This window comes from Sphaerodactylus townsendi, linkage group LG09, assembly GCF_021028975.2.
Source record: "Sphaerodactylus townsendi isolate TG3544 linkage group LG09, MPM_Stown_v2.3, whole genome shotgun sequence".
Classification (NCBI taxonomy): domain Eukaryota; kingdom Metazoa; phylum Chordata; class Lepidosauria; order Squamata; family Sphaerodactylidae; genus Sphaerodactylus; species Sphaerodactylus townsendi.
The window spans coordinates 88,610,697-88,629,735 of record NC_059433.1 but is presented as its reverse complement, the minus strand read 5'-3'; the positions used below and the strand labels follow the sequence as shown (position 1 = coordinate 88,629,735).

Genomic DNA, 19,039 nt, shown 5'->3' with positions numbered 1-19,039 from the left:
GCATTTTTATTCAGCATATTTATATCCTACTTTTCTCCCCAATGGCAACCCAGAGTGGCTTGCAATATTCTCTTCTCCTCCACTTTATCCTCACAATAATGTTGAGAAGTAAGTTAGGCTGAGTCTGTATGACCAGCCCAGGGTCACCTGGCAAGATTCTAGGTAGAGCGGGATTTGAACCTCAGTTTCTTTGATCCTATTCCAACACGGTAGTTTTATGAAGAGAAGTAGAGAGCAGAAAACAAGATTCTGATTTTTTTCCCCCCAACAGGCCTGTTTATTGATTGTTTCTCCAGAGTTTCAAGCTGCATCATGAAATACAAATACCAGAGACTGTAATTCCATTTGGCAAAAGAAAGAAAAAACTTTCCCTCCCCCTTGTCAGGAGAAGCAAAGCACTGTATTTATTTACTGTCCCTTTCTTTGGGAAACCATTAAAATCCTTCAAGACTCATCTCACAAGCCCCTGAAGTACAAAGATCAATAGAACCACAACAATCTGTTGGTGTTACCGGCCCACAAAAGTCACGAGAGTGCAACACCACATGTTGATGGCAGACCATCACAGCTAGAGTTATATGGCAGCTTGGTGTTAACACCTGTAACCATAATGTGACCAAATAAACAGGCCTCACAGAGGCAGGCCTACAGACTATTTATATCTCTAGAGCAGACACCAGTTTGAAACAGGCACCCCTCTACATTCAAATTGAAGATTGCCATATTGAAATCCTAGTTCCCGGAGACTTGGATTTCTAGACCCAGAGGTATTTGGCGCATGGAGGTGGTCTTCATATTTGCAAGCTCCCAGCTGTCATCTCAAATGGCACAATTGGGAACAGCTGAAACCAAGTTGCTTGCTGTTAAGTGGTAGAATAGGCCTGAAAGACCTGAAGAGAGTTTGGTGGCCTCTCCAAAGTACACAGCTTAGTTTTATATGCAAAGAGCCTACAGGTGCAGCTATTCTGATGCTAGAAGAGACACGACATACGGCAATAATGGGACAGCCTTGAAGAGGTAACATAATAGGATGGACCTACCTTCTCTTTCCTTGCAGCTCTAATTCCTAAAAGAACAAGCCCTCTGAACCCTCACAGCTACAGGTATTATTAGGATGAGGGCAACAAACAGTACAAACCTATGCTGTTACAGCTACTGATTTCAGTGGACTTTGATACCAGTAATTCTGCATAGGACTATGCTGAAAACCTTGAATATCTAAAGTACTGCTACATGTATAAAGGAATAATGGCTCCCCAAAGAAGCTGCCATTGTTAATGCATAGACTGACATACAGTATCCCAAGGAAAAGTCCCTTTTTTGAGTCTTCAAGTTCAAGTGTGCAGTGTACACATTACTTTAAAAAGGCACAGTTTTGTTTACATTACAAGTGAATAAAAAGAACAGTTTCTGCAAACTAATGGATTACTATTCAACACAGTGCAAGGCCCCACCTTAACAATTTAATACATTTTCTTAAAAAAGAAACCTATATAAAAAAGTCAGGCCTATTCACAAACCTATATAAAAAGTCAGACCTATTCACTAACACACACATCATTTGAAATCTAATAGTCTGAGACTTCGAGGCACATGACGGAACTAGTAACATAAATATGCAAGATAATAAAAAAGTCAGATGCAATGTTGTATATGCAATCATTCCTTCCACAAGAACAGTATTTCTACTACCAAGAACTGAAAATCTCATATGTATGCATTAAGCCTGCATTTATCATAGAAGATACATACATCATTAGGGAAGTAAGCCAGTAACAAAGTGAGAAAACACATTTCCCAACTAGGAGAAGTCTCACCTTCAAATGCTCACTAGCTAGGGACCTGTACAAACAAGGACGGGACAATGACCATTTATGAGATTTCTCAAAATAAAGTGGTTTATGGAGAGGTGGCTGGGAACCTAGGCATGCCTACTTGTTGCTTCTTGATTTTGGTGGAACTCAGCTTCCACATACAGATGCTTAGGTTCATAGTCAAATGTTGAGAGATTCCTGAGTTTCACAGAATGTGTGTGATGTATGGGACAGGTACAGAAATAAAGGGGGGGAAGTGAGTTTGATTGTGGACCAAATGAAAAAAAAAAGGTCTAGGATTCTACACTGCTTTCGTGTTCTTTAGGCTCTCCTTTTGAAAAAGTAGCCAACAAACAAAAATCAGAAAATTGTAGAAATATTTGTTAAACCTGTAGTAGTTGAAGTGAGGTTACGATGGAAGGAGAGACACATTAGACTTAACATTTGTTTGCCACTGAAACCACCTGTTCACAAGACAGAGAATCAGTGAACTATTTGACTTCCAACACATTCTACTGAGGTAAACATCAGTCTCTTTTATAAAGACTACTTCAGCCATGCATTTGGAGAAGGCAACTATGACTTTGTTTCTTTTAACATCAAATATATTTTTACGAAGGGGGTTAATTAAGGAACACTTCTGAGATGACAAATTATGCTCATAAATAGTTTCATCACTGTCGTTTTAGATCAAACCCAATGTAAGTATAATCAGGTAGAAGACAAGTTGTCCAAATACTGTTACTTCCTACTTCCTGAGTTGGAAGAGGTTTTTTAAAGATAAAAGCAGATACCTTATAGGATACCTTGACACACATTTCTATGGTTGGAGGGAATCAAGCCCTGATGACTGAACTTGTCATGACAGCAATCAGATTTTCAAGTAAGAATAAAGGTACTGGTGATGCTTGAAGGACTGACAGATAGTACAGAAATTGTTGTGCATTACGTGCTGAAATGTTAAGGTGAAGCAAACTACTGTACCCAGAGCTATAGTAAGGAAAGGGGAACTGGGTGATACCACCTTCACCCTCTTGCCTTCTATGTAGACTGTTATGATGAGAGGATTCATACCTTCATCCATCCAACCCTTCCATAACAAGGCTCATTTCAAATTGTTACTAGTGTGTTTAAAAAGATGGTTCCACCTGTGGTTAAGGGCATGGTATAGAATACTTTCAGGAGCTATGATGTGGTTTCCACCCTTCAGAGAAGGAAGCGTGGAAAGATTCTTGCTGTCCTTCACAACTGGTAAAGAGAACATACTACACTAATTCACCTGCAAGATTACTTCACACTTTCCTGTGAGGTACCTCCTTTGTGTATGGTATGTGGTAAACCACTCTGAATCAAAAAGTGGAACACAAGCGTGTGAGATGGAGGGGAGTACATGACTCTTACCCTCTATTCCCACCCACAGAATTATCCCCACATCAACAGTTCAATCACTTATGGTCCCTCACATTTCAAAACAGTTGTGTATGAGGCTATACAGTGTACAGAGGTACCTGCACTTGGTAGGGCTGACCCTGAGAAGTTTCATAACTGCAACTGGATTACAATACTACTGAAGTTTGCCTGCTCCATCTTGGTTAAAAATACCAATACAAAAAGAACCCATCCAAACATCATCATTGAAAAAAAATCTTTAAAAAGTCACACATGAAAAAACAACCCCAATCACACAAAGACTATTGAACTGATATGTTTCCAAGCCACGATTAAAATATTTCAAAGGCATTCTGTGATACGCTGTTACATTAACATGGGTTACAACCTAATGTAACACTTAGTGTTTGTATAGAAAAGAACTGATGATCAGACTAAAATTGATCTTGCCTTCATTACCTACAAATAATAATAGAGCTACATTTAACCAATATTGTTTTTGCAGGAAGGGAAGAAAATCCCACTACCAAACCCCTCAGTAATTATACTGGCGCTGGCAAGGCTGGTGAACAAACAATCCATTGTTCTTGATTTGCCGAGAGTAGCAATCCCTGGTAAGGTTTTGGCGACGGAGGCAGTTTCTGTTCAGATATTGCCGTTCACTCTGCTCTTTTATCCACTGGGCAGAACGAAAGCTCTTGGCCTGTTCCAGAAAGCTTGAGTGGGTAGAAAATGCTGTGATGAAACAACGAACATGTTGGTCCCGTTCATTTGGTGCTTCTGTCCTAAAATTCAAAGAACAAGCACTGAGGTTAAGGTGTAAGATGAACCCTGCCCTTTTGGGGGTCCCTAAAATTGAACCCCCTGGGGGAAAGTTCACCAAACCTGGGTGTTCTTGCCAGAAGTGTCACCTGAAGCCACCCTGAAAGTTTGGCGCCTCTTACCTTTAAAAATGCACCCCCTACAGGTAAAAAACCAAAACACACACAAACCCCCCTAAAAATTCAACCGGACCCGATTTTTTTGGGATTTTTTGGAAAATCCAAAATTGTTTGGGTTTACCAACTCAGATATTTGGCTTATTCAGCTTTAACGATAATTTTAAAGCCCAATAAAGCAGAATCCAAATTTTACTGATTGTTTTCGGTATTGCTCAAGCTTACACCCAGCCCTTTCCCAGGGGTTCCCACTGCTCCTGGAGTGCTTCTCTCAGGCACGTATCTGCTCCTCCACCTGACCTTTGTAGGAATTTCCCACTGGGGAGGGTCAGGACCCCTAGCTTCCTTACCAACTCTGAGGCCTTCCTTCAGTGTCTCTGGCTTCCCCACTCCTGAGCACCACTGGGACAATTTATGGCCTGGTGCACCCCTGAAGGAATAGCTGCTTGCCAACTGCCACCCTTCTCCCCTCTGTAAAACAGCATGTCTAAGATGGTGGAGGTCTATGGGGTACAGAGAACTGTTACCAGCATCCAATGTAAAAAAAGTATTTATTAAAAAGAAAATGTTTACACGCGTACTTTTAGTAACGCACCAAATTGAGCAAGGGATGCAAAATAAATGAGAGATAAACACAATTCCTCTGTACCTCCCTCTACACATACCCTATCAGATGGTATCACAGAGTAGGCTCTTAAGCTTTGACTATTACAGATCTAACAGAATTCCCATTACCTGGAAGATTGTACCAGTTCCTTGGGATAATACATGGCCAAGATGGTTACCTTCCCTAGACCACCAGCAAGAGCACTGTTTTCTTTGATGGTCACAGCCAGAAGAACCTTCCTCCTTGATCACAGGAATTTTATTCAATCTCTTTCTCCCCCACTGACCAGGTCAGCCTGGGCCAAATAACTTTTTCCTGGAGTCTATTACTGAGTCCTCTCTATTCATTTGGAACCTCCAGATCTCTGATACCTGCTTGGAAGGAGGAGGGACTTAACCCATCCCATTACCTCTTGCTACCTGTACTAGCATTTCTAAAAAGGAGGCTGAGAGGAAACGGGCAAGACCAATTTCCTCCTGTCAGGACTTTAGTTGACTGTAGGCAGAAGATCTCCTGCTACAAGAAGGAAGCTTGTAACCATAGCTTTTTCTGAATAAAATTACTTCTTCACTTGAAACGGCCACTTGCATATTCCTGAGTAACGGCATCCTCTACCAACGCATTCTCATGGCTGGCTGCCACAGGCTCTCACTATCCGAGACACAAAAAGTCTCTATAGTGAAGAAACAAGCTCCCTGAAAACAACTGAGCATACAATGATGCCCCTTTTTGATTGTACCATTTATATTTGTAGCTTTGTCCTATAGTGTACTGGGGTGGCTGGACTGAGACATTCTAATGAAAATGTGTTTTGTAACAAAGTAAAAGGAGGAAGCTTTGAATAACTGGCATGTTTATTTTCTGCCAGTTATTGTTTATTTTCTGAAACTGTTAACACATGAATTCAGATTTTGGCCTTTGGACCTTTCTTGGTATTATGCTGTAGGCCATGAAGAAGCTTCTTCCATTTCAGTCTAATAACAGTCACCACAGACATTCATGCAACATTAGCATTTCACGGTTTCTCCGCTAGGTACTTTGCCTGGAGTTGCAGAAACTCTGTGAATTGGCAAGGCAGTTCTACTGCTGACCCCTTCTGCTTAGTGGAAGTTTGTCCTTCCAAGTCAAAGTGCTGGGGGAGAACCAGAATCCAACAACTGGGGAAATGACAAGCTCCTGAAGCAGAGGGGAGGGCCAGCAGCAACCACAGACACCAAGGGGATTCCTTGGGCTTTCCCTCACTGATAAACCCTCACCAGATAGAAGAAGGGCAACAAACATTTAAGAGACACATGGTAGGCAATGGCATGGGATTGATGTAGTAGGATTCTCAGAATGAGGAAGAGTCTGGGATGCAAGGCTAGTATCCCAATCCAAACTGTTACAGCCTCCTTCTCCCACTAGTGTTACAGGTAGTACATAGGAAATTGACCTGTATGTTCCTAGTAGAGTCCCACAGTACCTGGGAACAGGTGGATACTAGATGAAATAGATCTAATAATTCAGCTGTAGGCCTCAATCTAACAATTCAGCAATAGGCCTCATTAGATGAGCACAAATGATGCTGCCTTGTACCAAGTCCAAGTTAGTACTGTCTACTCTTATTGGAGAGCCACTATCAGGGTCTCCAGAAAGAGATCCTTGATACCATCTGCTACCAAATCCTTCTCACTGGAGATGTGAGAGACTGAATCAGAGACCTTCAGCAAGCAAAACAGATGTTCTACCACTGAACTACAGTCCTGCTCCAGTATATTCACTCCAAATACTTAGTCTTTTTCAATTAACTGCTTTTGGAGTAGCCATCTCCACCAGACTTGTCCAAATTAAGAAGATTTCACACTCTGCATGTTGTCACCTTTAGCTATCAAGAAGACATACCTAGGATCGCTTGCATCATGAGGTTCCTCTTCTTCTTCCTCCTCATCACCACAGCTAGCCTTGTTAAGGCTGTGGAGGGTATTGTGAACTGCATACACAGACATGCTTGGATGTTCAATCAGAAGATTCTCCATTGGGCTGGTTTCCACTTTGATAGCAGTCAAGCCACCAGCAGTGAAGCATGGAGGTGGTGTGATAAACCAACTCTCTTCCATGGGACATGAATCAAACTGGATAAAACATGACTCACTGGCATCAGCCAAACTCTCCAGTGAAGTAGGCAGACAAGAGAAGACAGGAGAATGGTCAACTGAGGAGGCGTCCAGGATCTCACTTTCTTCTTCTTCTTCAACAACTGTCGAGAAGTTGGTGCAGGTGTCTAGTGAAGCCACAAAGACAGATGAGTAGTTCAAGTGGAAAATGGTTGATTGAAGCGGCCAGAGATTAGATGGTTTACAGCAAACAATAATATAGGATGAGAGAGAGAGAATCAACCCAACGAAGAACCTTATACTACTATGACTACCTCTGGTCCACCTTAGACTTTTATTATTAACAGTCAAAGACCAGAAAATACAAAACCATCCTTTAAAATTCCAACTAAAACCATATTTGCCAATAAATATATAAAAAGGCAATTTATAGTAATAATGTAATACTAAATATATACCAGATAAGCTTTTACCTTAAAAAACCCATATTTTCCAATACATCGTATAAAAAGATCATCAAGTGACTTGTCGGTGACTTTGACAACATAGGTGCTAAATTTAGCCACAGACCTTGATATATTAGGATTTTCAATTCTAATATCCAGCAGCTTTTCCAAACATTTTCCTTCTGGATAATATTGAAATTTATTAAGGAAGGGAACTAGCAGCTTTGTTCTCACATCTTTTAGATGAGGGCAGCATAAAAGAATGTGTCCAATGGTGTCTATTTCCGCCAACTCACAAGAGCAAATTCTGTCTGACAGAGATATTCTCTTTGTCTTCCAATACTGCTGTCACCCTGGCTAAAGTAAAAGCTTTTCTAAGGGCTGGCTATCAAAATGTTCAGCCTTTTGGCTAAGATCAAGTGTAGTACTATGACTACATACATAGGGATAACGGCATGATAGGCATTGTACAGAATACAGGAACTGTTCAACCTCTGCCTGGATGTTTTGTGTAGATGGTTACCCAATTTAAAAAATTCTGGACCGAATCTGAAGGTTCCATGCTTCTAGTGGGTGAAGTTTCTCCAGCACAAGATAAGAGGGAGGTTCTACTGTTAGGAGAACCGGGTCCCTTCTGCTCTCTCAGTGAAGCTCACCCCGCCTCCCTCAAAATGGCCTTGGGTTAGTCTCTACACCAGACAATCCCTACCCCAGAGAGTTTATAATCTATACTAGTTGAACCAGATTGGAGAAGAAGACAACGGAATGTTCAAAGTGCTTCACATACATTTTCTCTGTGTAATCCTTACAAGGATCCTGCAATGTAAGTCGGTATTATCGTCATCTCTATACTAGAGGCAAAGGATAGAAACCATCAATGAAGTGGGTTACCTAATGCCTTTAGCAAGCTCACAACAAAGGCCAGCGTGCGACTCGGTCTGCCAATCTCTACAATATGAGCTTTCTGAAAGATGGAAGTTCTTTCACTGTCCCAGCTTAAACACAGAACATTCCATGTTTCATTCTTCTCCTGCTGAAACTCACATTTTGCCCACAACCACCCCTGCATATGATGATCTGTGGTTATTACTTCATGCTCTAAAAAATTATATTTGGCAGCTATCTTACCTATGAAGTCCACCAGAATCCATTCCTCCTCTTCTTTTTCACTGAACTCTGGCTCTTGGGTGGGGAAATTATTGATTTCTCCAACAAACATATTATTCAGCCTCTGGAACATTAGTCAGGCAATAAATAAGATTCTGGCGAGGACTTCTTCGTACCTAAGAGTTAAGGTACAGGGCTCAAGCCAAGGAGACACCAAGGAGAGTAAAGTGCAAAGAGGCTTTATCAGCTTAGGCATGGAATATGGGGAGTCATGATTTGTGAACGGCCACCATAAAACCCTGCAAAAAAGAAGACAGGAAAGTCTTAACAATATATGTAGACAAGCACTCCATATATTACACTGTGGCAAAACTGGAAGCACCATCAACAGTATATTTATGAGAAATCTGCAGGCAGTTTTCAAGGATATACCCAAAGCAGGGTCCCCTTTATGAGTCTGAGGATATGCCTGGCATTCTGACGCAACATGGCGGTGCAGCAACAAAATGGCTACCACAAAATGGCTGCCATAGGAGGTTAAGCCAGCCACAAAATGATTGCCACAGATTAATTTCAGTAACGCACGATAGATCCTTGTGTTGTGGTGGCAACTGCAGCAAAACATTTTTTAAAAATCTGCACAGCCAATCAAAACTTTAATAGCCAATCAGGAGCCTTGCTGGACAAAATCCCTACCCACCCAACTCACTCCCTCTAAATGCTTGGCAGACATGAGAAAAAGTGTCTATGGGTGTCTTAGCACCCACGGGACCTTGTTGGGGATCCCTGACCTAGACAATACACATGTAACTTGTTCACACTATATGTTTAGGGCCACAACCCGATAACATAATGTGTGAATAGGCCCAAGCTTACTTCATAATGCTTACTTATCATGTTTACATAAAAGTATTTCTGCTCAATCAACATGAGTTTTTCACTTGCTCAGAGCAACATGTTCTTCCTTACTGCTCAAACACTAATCGTCTTATCTTTGGCTACTGCAGGTACATGGCCAAGATGTCCTGAATTGTTGCCAGATACAGAGCATGATTTCCTCATGTATGCCTCATACTTTTCTACCAAAACAAGAAAAAAAACCCTAATCCCTGTTTGAAAGATCTTTGGCTAGAAGCTGGCTAGGTAAGGTGATGATTGTGAAATTCAGCATGAGATGTGGGCCTGCGTCAAACAACAGTCGATCCTCGTTTGCAGAATGTAGGAGTAGCAGCAGAATAAATGTGAAACAAACACATCTCATTTCCTCCCCAACAGAAAGCATTTACTATGAAACCAGTAACAAGCATGGCTGGATACAAGCAAGCCCCAGTACATGCACTGGGTACTAATATCTATGTTCTGGTCGAAGAGGAAAGGGCAGTCTAGTTGCTGCTGGCAATACAGCGTGTTCTACTGTAGTGTCCTAACATTCTCGAAGCTGCTGCTTTATACCCCTTCCTGCATAATTTTAACATCACAGTTTCATACATTAGCAACATGACTGTTGATGAGACCAGCAGAGGGCAGAGAAGGGCAAGGTTTAAACTAGAATTCTCACCATCTTTTTATCTGCTGGGGCACTTTAGAGCAGTCTTCCTTTGCACAAATAACATTGCTTTCAAACAGTGTTTCCCAGCCTGTGGGTTGCACCAAAAGTAGGTCATGGACCACCCTTCCATAATGGCTACCCTGCCCATTCCATTGTTCTCTTCTGTGTTTGGAAACCCAGATCTGACCCTGGAAACCCCATCTTCCATGTCATAACATTAGTTCATATTTTTTCTTCACTGCATATACATGTCAATCAAATAAAATGGATCATGATGGTTACTTGAATGAGTTTTTTTTAATATTAGGAATTATTAGAGGATCAAATGGAGAAGGAGAGGATGGTCAAAGGCTGGAATGTATCCTCCATATGCAAAGACTGTATGTCAGAATGCTACTTCTTTGGGGTTCACAGTGGAAGCAGCTGTGCCCTTCCTGCAACGTTTCTCAAAAACATCTTGCAAGCCCCTGTAAAAAAATGGAATGCTGAACTAGATGGGTGTCAAGGTCATAGTATTCTTAGGATGCCAGAAAGAGAAACTTGGTCCAGCCTTGGATGGGTCACCATACAAGTAAATTTAGACTTGCAGATCACCATGCTGAAAAAGTTGGGAATGGCTGCTTCAAAATAATCGAAGTGGTAGTTGATACAGATGCACATGGGAGTTCAAACTGAAAACATACTGTAGCCAGAGATGCGTACTTACACACTGCAAAGCAAAAGGTGTTAGCTGAAATAATGTTGTGTTCCAAATTTCTCAGAGCTTTTTCATAATTAAATTTGGGGGGGGGTACATTTTTTCACACTTAAAAAGGTAGAACTGCCTGCTGCAAAAAAGGAGGTTTTTTTTCCCATATTTCCACAAGTTACTGTTCTAACTGTGCTTCCTAATTAGAAAGGAACGTTCTTATGGATGGCTTTAAAAGCAGGTTAGAGAGATTCATGGAGGAGAGATCCACGAATGGCTGCCAGTCATGACGACAAAAGGGGTTCTCCATGATCAGTGGTATCAAATCCATGAATACCAGGGCTAGGAAAGAAACATCAGCGTAAGGTCTTGGCCTCTCAGCCCTGCTTGTTGGCTCTCCCAGGCAACCGGCTGGCTGCTCTTTGAAACAGGATGCTGGGCTAGGTTGGCTGCTGGTCTGATCCAACAGGTCTTTTCTTATAAGTTAGCCCACAGCAATGGCTCATGCAGAGTCAAAAGGAAGTCTGAGGAAAAGGTGCTGACTGATGAAATTACATCTGATGTATGAATATATAAGCATATATAAGCGGTAGCAACATTGCTCAACCTCAACAGAGGCTGTTTATAAAAACAAAAGGCCAGGGCAAGCCTTGAACTCCTATGGAGATGCAGTAGGTAGCCTTTTTCAAGGCAGATGGTTTGGCCTGCTGGGAGCCTTCGCTCATTTATTTGAAGTACCTGCTGATTTATTTGTTATTTCTTCATCATTTATTTCTTGCTGTTCTGCCACTGCACAGTACATTTGTTTGCTCAACAAAGCAAACTTTATTTTCTTTCGCTTCAGTCCTCAAGCCAAGGAGATGGGCATGCTGTGTGAAAGCAGAACAAATGCCAAAAGCAAGATTGTCCCAGAGAGGAGTATTCCCCTCTGAATGTGTTGACAGAAATTCTCAGACACAGTCTCACTGTCATGCGTAGTCCTTTTGTCACCCCGTGTTAATTCGCCATGCTAAGGGGAGTCTTTTTTTCCCTCCTCCCTCTAGAGTCAGCTTTGGGCACACCACCAGCTTCTTGTTGTTATGCTCACAAGCTTCCTCTCTCATGAGCAGCGTGTAACTGAAGACTTCAGAAACCAGGAAGTTTCAGTCCACTTTTTCTGTGAGAGCCAAACGCAAACAGCTGAACCATTTGGAGTTTGTTTCTTCCCACAAACCAGGACTCTAAAAACCAGAATCATTGCTCATGCTTGGGGTGGGGGTAGGGATCAAGCTCTCAACTTTTTTGTTTGAACCACCTGAATCCAGCCTCAGAACAAGGAAAAAAGAGGCACAAGCCACCCTTATGGCCCCTTCTGCACATACAAACAATGCATTTTCCGTCTACTTTCACAATTGTTTGCAAGTGGCTTTTGCTATTCTGCACAGTAAAATTCACCTGCAAAGTACATTGAAAGTGCATTATTCAGCATGAACGAAAGGGGTCTGAGTTTCACTGTTCCTTCTCCATCCCCAACTTCCTCTAAGATGCTCTGCTTCATCCTACCACTTTACCCCACAATCCCTGTGAGGTCAGACTCAGAAAGACCAAGCGAAAAATTCGGTGAGGCTTGACAGCCAAATGAGAATTTGAACCCAGATCTCATGATGTAGTCCGGTGCCCACAGCTGAAGTCAAGCGCCAAGAGCGAGGCAGAGGCGGGCAGATATCATCTGGTGGAGAGGGAAGCCAGCAGCCCGGGGCGCTTGGGGGGTCCGGTTGATCCCTGGCAACTCTCCCGCGTGCTAGTTCCTGGCACCTTTTATTAGGGTTCCAGTGGGGGCGTGCAAAGGGGTGGATGTCGGTGGGAGGAGACCGGGAGAAGGCGAGGGAGACCATCATGCTGATGCATGATCTCATCTGGCCTGCCGCGTGGCGGGGAAGGGGAGTGTTAGCGTCTGGAGTCTAATCCTCACCTGGGGGCGAAGGCTCCATTATCCCTTTGTCTAGGGCACCCGGTGGTTGTGAGCCAGGTAGTTCATGACCTGTGACTCATCAGGGGGTGGAGGATGGGGGAGCGGGTGCGACCAGAAGGCCGTAGTTGGGCCGGCATTCCAGCGCTCTGCCTACGGTTCTGCTGGGTCAGCGGCTCATCCCTACATCATGAGACTAAGACCAACACTTTAGCCTGTTACACAACGGGACAAGCAGAATCTCTTTATAATATATTTTGGATCTCTACAGCTCCTGTTCCTCTTGTGCCACTAAAGCCTCCATTGGAGTGAGCAGAACCACAAAGCACTCGAAGGAACCAAGAGAGCTAAAATCATTTATTAATGCAGTGGGGGCCTGCTCACCCATTAATGCAGTGGGGGCCTGCTTACCCACCCAACACTCCCAATATCATTACCCACTTTCTGATCCCAAACACTTCCCCAGCTTTCAAACTCTGGCCCTTCCTGCCCTGTAAATAAAAAAAACAGCCCATGCAAAAAGTTAACACTTGTGAAAGATTCTCAGGCTTGGGTGAGTCCCCAGGAGAAAATACTCCCATGGACTGTGCCAGCTGTCTGCATGCCTTTCTATATAGGGTGGCCTCCTTTTTAGAGAGACAGCGGCTCCCTGCCTTTCATAGCTGCACCTCAAGCAGAATCTTTTCCCATTCGGGTGATGCAGCTGTTCATTGCTGCCTTCTGTGAAGCCTGATATGCACATACAAGACAGAGAATGACCCTGTGAATAAAAATGGCGGTAGATATAAAGAGTCAGTCTGCAAAAATGGTGACTGTCTTGTTTCTAACAGGGTTTCTTCACACACATCTATGTCTGGATCCCCAAGGGTGGCCAAGAGCAACTGAAGAGGGCCCATGGACACAAGGGAAGGGGAATTCAACTGTTCCCCCCTTTGATGTTTCTCTGATCACTGAACAGAACAGTTCTGTAATCCTGGTCCTATTGCTTTATTTATTGGAGGTCTTTGCTGCCTGATGAGAGCTGCTCCAGTATAGTGGTTAGAATGTTAGACCAATATCTGGGTAACCCAGGTTCAAATACCCAATCGTGCCAGGGAAGCTCACTGAATTACCTCAGCCAGTCATCTCTCAGCCTAATCTACCTCACAGCGCTATTATGAGGATAAAATTGAGAGGGAAATAATGTAAGCTACTTTGGGGAGAAAGATGGGGAAGGAGTGAATAAAATAAATATTTTTTTTCAAACACTGTGGCCTGCCTTGAGTCTCAGTGAAAAGGGCAGACTATAAAAGAAGTTAAATCACTGGGGTAACAACATAACCAACACACCCATCCTTTCCCACTGATGCATCCCCACCCCACATGCCTGCCCTCCAAAGCTGTTTTTTTGCAGCTAAATTCATGTCTAGGAATCCTCATTTAGATCCCCATCATCAATCATGGTTTGGCTCGAAGTGTCCTTGGTATTCTCACCTGCAGGGACAGATAGGCCCATCGCAAAGAGGATGCCCAGTGACTACAGACAGTGAGGTTAAGGCACAGTGAAGGAAGCACAGCCTGAATAATCAGGTGTGCCAAGGCTCTCCCAACCGCCTTATATCACTTGCAATTGATTTATACCTTCACAAAAGCTGTTGGTACAGTCCTCCTCCAGCTATGTTCCGACAGAATGCATAGAAAGGTTTGAATGTTTAATGCTTCATCCCCCCCCCCCACACACACACACTACAAACCTCCATACATGTAGAAGACATGTCAGTGTCCAGCACGCCTAGAGTTTTTACTGAGGGGGCTAGTAAATGGCTAAGTCTCCCCATCTTCTGTCTGGCCTGCTGGTTTTTTGCATGAATGGATTTACCACCTTACCACATGTTTAAACCAGTCTTTAGAGGGCCTATTCTTAGGAATATGAAATAGAGTTTGTTCTGGGTAAACAATTAAAAAAAAACACCCTGCAAGCATCCCATAGAATTTCTCAGACAAGATTAAAAGTTTCCACTCACAAAAACTCTCTCTAGGCAAAGAATCTCAGAGATTGCGCCAGATTAAGAAGTGTATGGGCTTGCTCATGGGTAAATCAGATTTGGAGAAAAACAAACACACAGGAACAATTGCCTAACAGCACAAACTTGTGTAAAAGTAAATATTTGTGAAATGCAAAAGGATAATTACCGTCTGACCACTCCCCTCCCCTTAAGAGAATAGGGGGAAAGTAGCTGGCTGAAAACTCAATTAGGGGAAATGCAGGAAACTCTTTCCATTCTGCTAATTAGCGCACTAATAACCTGCTAAAGTTTAGAGGAAGGATGGATACTTTTTAGCCCCCTCCCCCCCAAACAATGGATGCAACTGCCTGGGGTGATTGCATCAAAATTGTAAGGTGGTACAGGAGCCCTGCATACACACCCCAGTGGCTGGATGGCAGCTCCCATAAAAGACACTCACCCAAACAACAACATATTTATGCTCCCAGGTCACTCATTAGCTGGCTCCAGAAAGACAGGTTCCTCTGGCGGCATCCCAAAACATATGTCCTTAGTCCAACAATTACCTTCATTGAATGTCCCATTCAATTCCTCCTACAGAAAATGATTCATTCTATGAAAGCAGCATTGATTTAATTGGTTGCTGGATGCAGCAGTTTTCCTTCACAGCCTGTACCTGAAAGATCACCTCTGTATGTGTGAACTTTGCACAACAACTTTATCCTGAAGCAGGGCTGAGATATTTTAAGTTGGAGGACATCACCAGGGCTTCTCCCAGAGGTGTAGCTCCAAGGGGGGGGGGGGTGCTATGCACCCACCCACCTCCCGTGGGCATTCTGGGGGGGCATGGCAGGGGCGGAGGACGCACCAGTGCACTGGGCACTTTCTCCCTTTGCTACGTCTCTGGCTTCCCCTCATTTTTTTTAAAAAAGTAAATCCCAGCAAATACAATAGGGATTCTGAGTCACAGGACTGCTTTGTTCCTTTATTCAACATGGTTTGTTGCCAGGCAAGTGTGTTTAAGACTAAGAGCAGAGTTCAATGCAAGGCCAAAGAACTTGCATGCAGAGATGCAGGAGACTGAATGTGGATCCTCCTGCAAATGCCCTTCCTAAGTGTTGTGCTGCCAGGCTAGTTAAGAACAAGTAGCTGCTCTGCAGTTTGAAAAAGGCCCTGCACCCTGTTGGAGTGCAAACTCTCAAACGTCCGTTCTTTTGCCTCATGTGAGCTCCCAAAGGCACCTGGTGGGCCACTGCGAGTAGCAGAGAGCTGGACTAGATGGACTTTGGTCTGATCCAGCTGGCTTGTTCTTATGTTCTTATGTTTCAATCAGCCTTAAGCATGAACTCTTACACATACTTACCAGGAAATAAGCCTGAACTGAACTTAAGCTAATTTAACAATGCGCCACTATGCATCTTCACTGATAAGTCGCCCTGCTTTCTCCCAGGTAAGCATTCTTCAGATTGGCAGCTGGTGCAGCAGAATGGTTAGAGACCAGGGTTTGGGAGAACTTGCTTCTCCATGGACGCTTGTTGGGTGACCTTGAGCCTGTTGCATGCTATTTGGCCCCTTCCGCACATGCAGAACAATGCACTTTGAAGGTGGATTTCACTGAGCAGAATAGCAAAATCCACTTGCAAACAATTGTGAAAGTGGATTGAATGTACATTATTTTGCATGTGGGGGAGGGGCACAGCCTAACTGACCTCACAACAATGTTATTGGGATAAAAGGGAAAAGGATGCAAGTTACACCCTAAACTACTTAACCAAGTGAGACTTGCTTCTAAATAGGAACGCAGATTACTAGCTAGCCCGGGTCTGGTTTGATTCTCAAAAGACACTGCTGGGTTACTGTCTGAAAACCTGCTCACTCCACAGCAGCGTTTCTGCAGGAGCGCGGCGACCCGGCGTGCCCTTGCCCCCAAGGAGGGAAGCCCTGAGTCACCGCTCCTGTGTGGATCGTAGGGCGGCCCTTCCCTGGGCGGCGGCGCCTGGCTGAGCTTAGTCACACCTGCAGGAGTGTCCAAGATCCTCCCGGGAAAACAAGCGAGGAGATTCAAAACAGAAGGGCGGTCCCTCGGCGCGGCAACCAAAACAGGATATGCAAAGGAGGAGGCAACCCGATCTCCTGCCAGTCCCCTTGGGCGGACCAAGCCCCCGGGCTCCTCCTCGACCGGCCCCCTCTTGGGGACGGGCGAGGGCAGACACAAAAGTGGGGTCAAACGGCGAACGCAGCCGGTGGCTCCTGGGCAGAGGGAGCGGAGGCTCCAAAGCAAACCCACGCATCGCCACAGGATTATTAAGCACTGCACATTTATAACGATTGCAACTCGTTATAAATATGCTGCGCGGAATCCACTCCAATCCCGCTGGAGTCGGGCCCAGATCCTGCGTGGGCCGGGTCGGCAAGCGGACTTGGAAAGAGCGTGCTCTGCTTCCAGCTTTAGGGCGATCCTCGCCCCATGATCTCTAGTCAAGGCAAAGGGGGTTTATCCCTGCAGGCCAGCCCCTGTAGCTGCCAGCAGAAACCCCTGTTAAGAGCCTGGGGTTCAACTCGGCATCCTTCTTCTCCTTCTATGCCAGACATAAAATCTGCCCCTATTATTCTGCAAGACGGGGCGACGCTGAGATCCGCAAGCAGCTTCACGTTAGGAAACTGAGCCCCAATCCGGTTTCGCCGTTTTAAAAATATTTCCCCCCGAAGTTCCTTTATTTAATAAAAAGCTCTACGGAAATTGGAACGGGGCTTATTTCCAAGCACACGAACGGAGCGCCAACACTGACTCTTTTAAGAGCCAATCCTCACAGTAATCCCGTTGATGTAAGCGACGCTACTCAGGAGAAAGTAACGCGAGCTCTGCAGGCTGCAATCCCAAACGTGTTCACCAGGAAGTAAAATTCACCGTATTTAGCGGCGATTGTGCCTGCGGAAGCCCGTTTAGGATCTGGGCGCTAACAAAACTGCGCCACAAGTGGTTTGTGCAACGCGATAGGAAGGCACCGCCAAGCAAGCTCGGAGTGGGCTTTCCCTTTAAGCGGGGATGGGGGTCTTTTTATCAGACAGATTTACCAGCTCTTTATTCCCCGTTATAAACGCAACTTTGCAAAGAGACGGTGGGACTCACAAAAGTCTATGGGGGAAAATAGGGGTGGGGGGGTGGGGGTCTGGAAAAGAAGCAGCCTGGCTCTTCAATACAAAAATACCCAAGTTGACAAAAAGGCGGTGATGGAAATCCCCGGCCGGCTCGTCCAACTTGGCAAAGGTGGAGAACCCTCCCTTCGGCCGCGCTAGCAGGACATGCCCAGGCACGGCGCGCCTCTTAACGCCCAGCGCAGCACCGCGCATTTAGGACTCGCAACTGCTTGAGTGCCAAAGGCAGGCAAGCCTTGACTTACCTGGGGCAACCAACCAAGCCTGGACGGCAACTAGTGAGGTAGATACAAGGAAGGCGGCGATGCTGGCCTGAGCTGCAGCTTCGGGGCTCCCCAAGCCCTGTTGCATCGGCCAGTCTGCGCGGGGCACCGAGTCTTTTGTTGTTATAGACTCCAGCGAACAGCTGATCGGCAGCGGCCGCCCCTCGCCCCGCCCTGTTCCCTCCTTCCAGACCGGGGGGGCCGGACCAGAGCCCTAGCAGCACCAATGCGAGCCCGGCGGTGCTCGGGACCGCGCCGGGACAGGCTGTCACTAACGCACGTGATCCGGCCCTAAAGCACCCAGCAAGACGAGGCTGGAGCCGCGAACAAGCCCGGGCAACAAAAGAAGCGAAGGGAAGCAGGGAGGGGGGAGAGAGAGCGGGAAGGGGGGGTGTAACATGCAAAGAAAAATAACTGGAGTGAAGCGAAGGGTGGAAACGGGAAGATAAAGGGGGAGGAGATGAGCCGGTGTAAACGCACGGCTCTTGTTTATTTCCACTGTCGCTGGCTGACTATTGCAACTCCCCTGCAAGGATGAGGATTTCAGAGCACACGGAAGCCCCGAGTTTCTCTGCACCCTTGCGCTGTGGTTACAAGAGACCACAGCAATCCTTACCAGCTGGCTTGTTTTGTTCACACGGGAACAAACCCTGACGATTTGCTGTCGCACAGCCCTAGCGCAGTATCCCAGCCGTGGGTGGGCGCGCAGCCTCACACAACTTTGCACTCTCGAATCCCACTGTCAGCTCCCACTTGGGACATAAATTTGACTAAGGAATAGAGAAGTACTGGAAAGCGTGTGGGGAGAGAAAAGTTCAGAAGGTGGCCATGAGGAAGACAAAGGATTGCCATTTGTTTAGTTCTTGACAGAGATGGACAAAACTACGCCATCCAGATAACCTCAGCCAGGACAGTACTTCAAAATCTATCAAAGGATGAGAGGTGTAGTGGAGTAAAAGCCAATAAATATATCCAAACCTGCTACACCCAGGTTATGGAGGACATTGACCACTGAGTAGAACATTTCTTTATAGTGCAATTAAAGTGAACATGTGC

General features: G+C 44.9%; 1 protein-coding gene across 1 annotated transcript; it reads right to left on the bottom strand.

The window, feature by feature from the left end:
• Positions 1 to 253: 253 nt before the first annotated feature.
• TP53INP1 (tumor protein p53 inducible nuclear protein 1) lies at positions 254 to 18,119 on the bottom strand. Its single transcript, XM_048508198.1, has 4 exons — positions 17,966 to 18,119; positions 8,416 to 8,693; positions 6,630 to 7,008; positions 254 to 3,988 (listed from the first exon to the last, which is right to left on the bottom strand). The coding sequence occupies exons 2-4, from the start codon at positions 8,525 to 8,527 to the stop codon at positions 3,739 to 3,741; spliced, it is 741 nt and encodes a 246-aa protein (XP_048364155.1). The 5' UTR covers positions 8,528 to 8,693; positions 17,966 to 18,119; the 3' UTR covers positions 254 to 3,738.
• Between the last annotated feature and the right edge of the window lie 920 nt (positions 18,120 to 19,039).